The 9,367-nt window shown below is 42.7% G+C and overlaps 2 protein-coding genes across 2 annotated transcripts; one reads left to right on the forward strand and one right to left on the reverse strand.

Moving 5' to 3' along the window:
- The first annotated feature begins 711 nt into the window (after window positions 1-711).
- On the forward strand, window positions 712-5,715 carry ampd3a (adenosine monophosphate deaminase 3a). Its single transcript, XM_068745959.1, has 15 exons — window positions 712-769; window positions 1,740-1,959; window positions 2,040-2,220; window positions 2,370-2,535; window positions 2,617-2,836; window positions 2,909-3,038; window positions 3,199-3,393; window positions 3,602-3,733; window positions 3,822-3,985; window positions 4,065-4,191; window positions 4,459-4,622; window positions 4,737-4,857; window positions 5,054-5,227; window positions 5,361-5,471; window positions 5,557-5,715. Exons 1-15 carry the CDS (start codon window positions 712-714, stop codon window positions 5,713-5,715), a joined length of 2,322 nt encoding a protein of 773 aa, XP_068602060.1.
- A 186-nt stretch (window positions 5,716-5,901) lies between these two features.
- lyve1a (lymphatic vessel endothelial hyaluronic receptor 1a) lies at window positions 5,902-8,054 on the reverse strand. The gene is made up of 6 exons (XM_068741937.1): window positions 7,973-8,054; window positions 7,637-7,820; window positions 7,412-7,551; window positions 6,793-7,008; window positions 6,557-6,629; window positions 5,902-6,411 (listed from the first exon to the last, which is right to left on the reverse strand). Exons 1-6 carry the CDS (start codon window positions 8,052-8,054, stop codon window positions 6,264-6,266), a joined length of 843 nt encoding a protein of 280 aa, XP_068598038.1. The 3' UTR covers window positions 5,902-6,263.
- Window positions 8,055-9,367: the final 1,313 nt, after the last annotated feature.

Raw genomic sequence — 9,367 nt, forward strand, 5'->3', positions numbered from 1 at the left:
TGATTAGAGCCTCAGACAGAAGAGAGAGAGAGAGAGCAGGAAAAATGTTGATATTTACAAAATGACATGTAAACATCTTAATAATAATAATCATCATCATCATCATAATAATCATAATAATAATGACTATGGACTTCAGCAACTGTTCAGCTGACATATTTGCCCAAAGCTGCAGCAATGAAAGAGTTAAGGATGGAGCGATGTGCGCTGCAGGGCGTCGGATGCGATATCGTATACTCCAGCCACAACAAGCATGCAGCATTACTAAGATGTTTCTCTGAGTGAAACTGTGTAGGTTGTTCACTCTTCAGAGACGCCAGAGCCTGACAAGGTGAGTGGATCTATTTCACATTAATATTCTGGGAGCAGTCATGACCATGAGATTGCAGTGGGAGGAAAGCCAAGTCAGTTTTATTCTTACATCCAGTTACCACAAAGGTAAAATCTTCTTAAATCTTTTCTTAAATCTCATATCTTTAGTTGCTTGATTTGTGTAAGGAAACATTCCTTTAACGTGGAAAACTATCACTCCCATGTCACCACAGGCTCTGTCTCCATTACAACATCCTGTGAGGCTGTATGAATGGTTTATGTGCATCCACAACTAAACCCATTTATTGGTGGAATAGCAAGAGCATATCTGTACAGGAGACAGCTTTGTAAATGCACAGCCATCGTTCTCGCTTTCCTCTTCTCCAGTGCTGTGGAAAGATGAGAAGAGGAGACGCGCCTCTCTTAAAGCAGCAGTCAAGTCCTTGCTTGGGAAGGAGTGAGCCTCTTTACTTTTCTAGCACTGTCTCTATGTAATATTAATGCATTTCACTTGTGCTGCTGACGGCGCTCTCAGCTGTCACTTTGACATTTAACTATCTCAGAGGTTCAGCCAATGACAGCAGCGGCAGGACTGAGAAAAGTCCATAAAGGCAAAGTGAAGACGGCAGAAAATAAAAAGCTGCGTCCAAAAGGAGGGGCCGTGAGTGGTTGGGTAATGGCCTCAAGAAGCCTCCAACTGGACCTAAATAGAGGATAATGAATGAAGCCAGAGTGAGAACCATTAAGACAATCCCCACATTAGTGCTTTCTGGGAAGCTTCTCCAGAACACTATTTCTCAGCCGTTTCATCTGATGTTTGCTAAAGTACATTCTCATATCAATAATATATATACAGTGTGTGTGTGTGTGTGTAACAACGATACCACAGCATGATTCAGCTCTTTTCACACGGCTCCACAGCAGCCCTGATACTAACAGTTAATGTCAGGATAGTGCTAGAATGGAAAATGGCCTTTTGTGATGCCTTGCAACGTGGCTTCTTACTTCAACACTCCAGTACCCCCCCCCCTAGATTACACTAGTTATTTTCAGAGGTCATCCAACTGGTGCACAATTCATATACGTTCCACCTCAGTAAGATGGTAACCCATGAATATTAAACAGGACTAACTAGCATTTCCCCTTTGTTTGGAGTCATGCTAATGAGGCATCCTGTGGGACTTGAACACCTGCAGCAAGTTAGTGTCATTTGAACCATCAAGCAAAAGCACTTCACGCTGTGCTCTGCAGGTGGCGATGCTGCGCAGCATTTAGCTGAATGCAGAGTGCACACAAACCCTTACAGTGCAAGGCTTACACTGATGCATCTGTTTGTATACAAAACAGCACAAACTGGTCCGGCCAGGTTAAGAGCAGGTCCTCTTAGTGTCATCGGCCATTTCACTCACGCTTCTACCGTCTTGCAGATATGTCTCGTCAGTTCCCGAAACTAACTCTGAGTGAGGTAGAGGAGGAGACTCAACTGCTAGCAGAGAAAGTGTATGCATCAGCGCTGAAGGAAGAAGACCACAATGTTGTTTCAATGTTCACTGTGCCTGAGGAATACCCAATCAGCCTTCAGCAAGCCAAGGAGCAGGAACTCCTCAAGGAGCTGGCAGAGCAGCAGTCAGAGGAGAGCACCAAGAGGTAGAAAAAAACACATACTAATGACTCTTACATCTATTCATCTTAAATATTTGATCATTTAAAGTGTTGCCTTTTTACAGGAGGAAAAGCTTGAAGATGATTCGTTCCCAGTCAATGTGCCTGCAGATCCCAGTGAATGCAGACTGGACGAGGTCGGCGGGAGTGCCGCCGTTCCTGTCCCCGAGTTCCACCTGCTCATCAGTGCCAGAAACCTGCCCTGAGTACCAGAGAGTTACTATCAGTGGTGATTACTGTGCTGGAGTAAGTACTGTACTGGAGCATCATCACAAACTGTTTCCATCTGATTAATGTACACAGAAAAAATAAAATAAAATCCATGTTTCGTACAGTTATCAAAATGGCTAAATGCGAACACATTTCGGTTGAATTCATGTGTCGTGTCCATTCAGGTCACGGTGGAGGACTATGAGCAGGCTGCCAAAAGTCTATTTAAAGCTCTGCTTATTCGAGAGAAGTACTCCAAGCTAGCCTATCACAGATTCTGCAGAACCACAGCCCAGTTCCTCCGCAGTTCCGAGAACACCAGATGGAGGGAAGAAGATGAAGTTCTACCAGGTCTGACATTTTTTGTCTATCCTCTCACTACTGTTTAATTCTGGTTTTGTACAACTGTGATAGAACGGTGTGGCCTTTCAGATATGAGCCCATGTTCCACTGATGGGGAAGATCCCTACAGCATGGAGAGCATCCCCGAGGACCTGAACTATGAACTGAAAATGAAGGATGGGATAGTCCATGTGTACGACGATGCTGAGGCTCTGAGAGCGAGCAACCCCCACGACCTGCCTTATCCAGACCTGGAGACCTTTGCCATAGACCTGAGCCACGTGCTGGCTATGATTGCAGATGGACCCACGTGAGTTGCCAGAAACCAAAAAAGATGCTCTGGCTATGCCGCATGGATAAATAACCGTCTTTCAATTTTCAGGAAGACGTACTGCCACAGACGACTAAACTTCTTGAGTTCAAAGTTCCACCTCCACGAGATGCTCAATGAGATGGCTGAGCTGAAAGAGCTGAAGAGTGTGCCCCATAGAGATTTCTATAATGTCAGAAAGGTTAGAATTTAATCTACAAGTGTGGGGGGGGGGGGGGGGGGGGGGGCATGTATCATAAAGACTGCCGCTGTAAAAGTGTGCCATCACGTGGATCATTTGAACTGCTGCTTTTAAAGGGACAATCCGTAGACTGAATGTGGCCTTTGCTTCTTTGTCTCAGGTGGACACTCATATCCATGCTGCCGCTTGCATGTCTCAGAAACACCTGTTGACTTTCATCCAGAAAACATACAAGAGTGATGCCGACCGCGTGGTGTTGGAAAAGGCCGGACGAAAGATGACTCTGCAGCAGGTTTTCCGCAGCCTCAACAAGGACCCCTACGACCTCACTGTGGATTCCCTGGATGTACACGCTGTAAGCAGTGTAACGAATGGCACCATATTTTAGCATTCAATGTGTGTTCATTTATAAATAAGTTTAACTGGGGAGGAACAGATTGAGATTCTCAGTTAAAGATGTCTATTCGTTCTCGCTGCCACTAATTCATTTCACTCGTTGCCCTTGCCACTGCAGATAAATGCCCTTATCACGTTTTCATGCATGACCTTCATAAACATTGCAGGGGAGACACACCTTCCACCGGTTCGATAAATTCAATTCCAAGTATAACCCAGTGGGAGCGAGTGAACTTCGAGAAATCTTCCTGAAAACAGACAACCTCATTGGGGGAGACTATTTTGCTCGCATCATAAAGGTATCAAATGACGTAATCTTACATTCATATAATGCAGAGAGATTGCAGAGAGACGTCAGACTCAGAACACTCTTCTCTCCTCCAACAGGAAGTGGCCCACGACCTGGAGGAGAGCAAGTACCAGTACGCAGAGCCACGCCTTTCCATATACGGATCTTCTCCAGAGGAGTGGGACAATCTGTCCAAGTGGTTCATCCACCATAATCTATACTCCCCAAACATGAGATGGATGATTCAAGTGCCAAGAATATAGTGAGTCCTGTATCCATAAGGAACGTGAACATGTCTATCAATAACACAAGCGATAAGAGGAAATCGCTGTTTGTTTCAGTGATATTTTCCGGTCAAAGAAGCTCGTACCTAATTTTTCCAAGATGCTCGAGAACATATTCCTCCCTCTGTTTGAAGCCACTGTTAACCCACGGAAGCACAAAGAGCTTCATGTCTTCCTGAAATATGTAAGATGTTTGTTATTATATGATGGGGCATACTGAAATCTGTAAAGCGTTTAATCAAACCCTGACCTTTCATTGTTTTTTTTATTTTTGAAAACACTGTTTCTTTTTAATTATGTATTTTAATTATGCATTTAGCATTTAAATACAATATATAGAAGCACTGAGAACTGGATCTGCCTTAAAATCTAACCTGCTCTTCTTTTGCTCTGGTTCCATCCAGGGCAAAACATGCACATCCCTGTACTGAAAGAGTCTTTGTGTGCTCAGGTGTCCGGCTTCGACAGCGTGGATGATGAGTCCAAGCACAGCGATCACATGTTCTCCTTCAGGAGCCCGAAGCCAGAGCAGTGGATCGCAGACAACAACCCCCCCTACAGCTATTACATCTTCCACATGTACGCAAACATCATGGTCCTCAACAACCTCAGAAAGTAAGAGCCTGTGTCTCCTCCCTTTTTAAAAACACACGCATGGTCCAGTTTGGAACAATTGAGGACGCTGTTGCTTTATGGATTGATTTATTGTAGCCGTTTTCTCCTCTGTAGAGCACAGGGACTGAGCACCTTCCAGTTCCGTCCCCATTGTGGAGAAGCTGGATCAGTCACTCACTTGGTCTCTGCCTTCCTCACATCTGACAACATCTCACATGGACTTAACTTGAAGAAGGTAATTGATGACAAAATAATCATTCATGCATTGCAGCACATAAAATCTGAAATGCAATCACCTGTAATCTGAGAACATGGAGCATTTGATGTGACGCTCGTCATCAGATCAAGATGTAGCTGAATCAACCCTCAAATGAACTTTTCTTCCTCCTGATTTCAAAATATGAATGCTTTTTCAACACTTGTTCCCGCAGAGCCCTGTGTTGCAATACCTGTATTACCTTGCCCAGGTGCCGATTGCAATGTCTCCACTCAGCAACAACAGTCTGTTCCTAGAATACTCCAAGAATCCTCTTAGAGAGTTTCTGCACAAAGGCCTGTGTGTGTCCCTGTCCACAGATGACCCCATGCAATTCCACTATACCAAGGTACGTATACAGAGACAAATAGACAAGAGACAGTTTCACAAAGCTGTTCTGCAGGGTGTCAGATTCGTTGCACCAAATAAGCTACTACGGTGCACTTTAGATGCATTTAGTTCAGTATTATTTGTGATTCTAGGAACCATTGATGGAAGAGTATGCTATAGCAGCTCAGCTGTGGAAGCTCAGCACCTGTGATGTGTGTGAAATAGCCAGGAACAGCGTGCTACAAAGCGGACTGTCCGACCAGGTGCAGCATCACTCGAACTCCCCTTTTTTTTGACATTAACTCCCCTTTACATTTGGTTAGAAGTGTGTGCTTTGTTTCCTTACAGGATAAGAAACACTTCCTCGGAGCGAACTATCTGTCAGATGGACCGGAAGGGAACGATATCCGTAGCACCAATGTCGCCCAGATCCGCATGGCCTACAGACATGAGACGCTGTGCAATGAGCTTAGCTTCATAGTGGAAGCCATGAAGTCTGAAGCCTGAATGACTGAAATAGACTCTAGACAGAATCCAAGCATGCTCAATCGTCACCATTATTTTGAAGACTACCAGTTTTGCTTTAATAACAAAAAATCAATGCTGGTAGCCTGAAAGCGTAATCCAATGGAAAGCTCTCTCCATGGCTATTTACCAAATAAGAAACTAGTTTATTCATATTCAAACTGATGATAATGACTGGAGCGTTCTACCGGTCTCTCTTATAAGATACGTGGGTTTATATCAAGTATAAACAGATACACTCATTTAATAAAAACGTCTGAAAATGTTGTAAAACGGCGTATTTACACGTGTGTTTATTATCTGAAGCAGCAAATCTGAAAAAAATGATCTTCAATCATCCCAATATCTGTAATGCAAATGTTGCCATCTAGTGGCTAACATGCAATAACTCCAGATTACTGAAACGCACGTAACATTTAATATACAATAAATGCACTTTTACTTTCATACAAAATAACAGACACTTCAAGATACACATTTTTGTCCTTAAAAAGAATATTGTATCTTTAACAAATCTCATCAGAACATATTCAGCTTGCATTACTATCCATCTCTATCCTCTCATCTTCCTGAGCAGCTGTCTTGGTTTCCTTCATATTTCTCAAACACGTCCGCTGCTCTGTCTGGATATATTCTTCCTGCTGCTTCACGCCAGGGTTCAGAATTCGACGTCTTCTCCTGTTCACAGAGAGAAACAAATACAGTCCATTAACAGATGCAAAGGTTGGAACAAATATTCAGAATTCTTTCCAGCTTTCCTATATAATCTATAGTATAGATTCTAGACCTCTGTTTTAGTATTTTCTAATGGAAGACCACTTACATGTGTATGTATGCAGGAATGATGACTGCAATGAGGACAAGGGCACATGTTGAGGTGATGATTATAGCCATTGCTGGAATGATGAAAGGAAAATAAAGCAAAAATAAATGAAAAAGACCCAAAACAAAGTTAAAGTTGTTACTTATTTGTTTTTATTTGTAGTGCTGTATTGACTGTACAACACGACAAAAACTTGTTTCACAGAATTAATTATGTTTTGAGTAAAATTCTCATACTTCCAGAGGAGCCTTGCACACCACCAACAAATCGGGCTGGTTCTCCCTCACTGTCTATGGCTTTAGAAGCTGAGGAGTAAGGAGGAGCAGGAGGAGGCGGGGATGAAAATGTCCAGTGCGTATTCTGGGTGGAGTGCGCTGCCAGAGAAGGAGTCTGAGTGTCCCTGCTGCTCAAAGGGTTATCAGTTGTTGTATCCTCCAATTGTGTTGCAGCATCTGAACATATACGTCAAGACCATGAGAGATTAGATAAATACTATTTATGATGAATGCAAGTTTGTAATGTTCTCACTGTTGTCTAGTGTGTTTTCCATTTGTGACTTAGGGAAAACACTGCATATGCCTCCTGTTTGCATGTTTGGATAGCAATGTTTATATATATATATATATATTGGTACTATTTATTCTAAAATTGTCAGAAATATGAGGCAGACTAATTTCAATAAAAAAAAACTAAGAATGTAATGTGATAGAATATACTAAATATTTTGTCCAAATGTAACTGCATTAATTGTTAACACTGCCTCATGTACATTATACTGAAATATCTTATATCACATTGATTTTGTGTTAAAGAACAATAATTCTGCCGTATAAAATGCAGGTAAAAATGTCATACCTGATTCGTTAAAGCAAAACACATCAAACTTCTGTGTAACAGCAGCTCGCCATGTCACCAAGCCTGTCTTGTTTTGACCACAGGTCGACAGGGCTGTCCTGCGGGGAATGACTGCAAAATGTTCATCTACCCATCCAAACCTATAGAAACAAAGATGCTGTAGTAACATCAGACATTTTCTGCTGAACTCCACCGAGGTGACGGAGGTGACCTTGTGCTGTTTACCTGCATGTTTCTAAGCCTCTATCTAGAGCATCTTTGACTTGAGCTTTTGAGGCCATGCTCACTCCCAGGGACCAGCAGAGCGTCCGGGCTTCAGAGGCGTTGAACGCATACTCGAGCACGCCCAGGTCATTAAAGTAGCTCACCTGGAAAACTCCAGCGAGGCTTTTGTTTCCTGCTGGGAAAACTTGAGACACCATATAATAGTTTTTTTTTTATGTTTACTTGATGTAGAAGTATTAAACATGATGAAACATTCAAATCAAACCGATTCTACTTTTAGGAAGAGGAGACAACTATTTTACATTGAATCAGAAAGAAAACAAGGGAATGACTTACCTCTGGTGTGGCTAGTGTCAATCATTTGTTGGGAGAGGACTTGAGTAATTGACAACACTGAAGTGATGTAAAGCCAGAGCATTTTGGTTACTGATCAGAGTGGAAGCGCATGAATGTGGAGGATAACACTCTTTGGGTCTGTGAGCCAGATGACAGGGTTAAATAGAGGTGATTATGCTCAAAAAGGGTGTGTGGAACTCTGTCATCGCCAGAGGGAAAGGAAAAGGGAAAGGGAAGTAGTGCTCACAGGGCAGATCTACAGCCATCATATGTTCAAAGAGCACGGCCCAGGAGAAAAAGAGATAAATCTCACATGCCAACGGGAGATAAAGCTATGCTAATTCCATGGAAGGAAAATGTGAAAGGAATAATTCAATGACGCTTGAGCCTTTTCCAGATATGCAGATTTGAGTATATTTTGTTGGATTATTTGTGGAAGGAAACGTTTTAATCCTCAGAATGAAGAACACAACAGTGAAAAACATTCATAATGCTCACGTGACAGTCTCCTTGTTGAAGGATTACTGACATCTGTCCTGGACACTCAATCCAAATGATTTCCTCCCACGAGGCGCTGCTCAGTGATGAACATGCTTACGGTCTCTGCTGTCCTCCGATGAGCTTTTGGCACACGACAGCGTCCCACTTCCACAAAAACATCTCTGCACATGCACTGACAGTACGAAATGGCGGAAAGAGTGCTGACGAACATGCAGCAGTGTTGTTGTCAAATGTCAGTGATTTCCGTGGGTAGTACGACGATCTGGAGCTGTGGGAAGGACAGGTCAGTCGAAGTTTTGGTAGGGCAATGTTGAGTCATTTTAATACCGCCAAGCCTTAAAGGAAGTGTGAGTTGCAGTTCATGACACTCACTGGGCTTCATTGTTAAATAAGATACTTAAAGGAGAATAAGATGGAGCGTGTTGGAGAGAGAGAATGTTGGCATGCCGGGGAGCATTGTACTGCAGACAGGATTCAGCCGCTTTTCACTTGGCCTGATTTTCACTGCCGTGACTCCACTTGAGGGCAGAATTGTAATTTTCTTTTTTCTTCCCTTAGGATTTAATTCTGACGGCAAACAAACCACTGCTGATAAGAAACAAATAACAAACAGAGCCTAATGTTGCAGATGAAACCTGAGGGCGGCTCCTTCCGCTCTGTTTTCAGTCCTTCACTAAGCAAACCGGCTTCCATTTTAGGATGATTCTTTGTATGCAAACATGAGCGTGGTTTGAATATTCTCATCTAAGTGCGAGGAAAACAGTGAATGAATAGTGCACGTTCAGCTGGCCCTGAGCAATAATATGTTTTACAATAGTGACATTTTCAAAGTAGTGATATACTGCCCCAGAAAAAAAAACAGACCGCTATTACATAGAAACTACAAATCATTAT

This window comes from Brachionichthys hirsutus, chromosome 1 (assembly GCF_040956055.1).
Source record: "Brachionichthys hirsutus isolate HB-005 chromosome 1, CSIRO-AGI_Bhir_v1, whole genome shotgun sequence".
Lineage (NCBI taxonomy): Eukaryota > Metazoa > Chordata > Actinopteri > Lophiiformes > Brachionichthyidae > Brachionichthys > Brachionichthys hirsutus.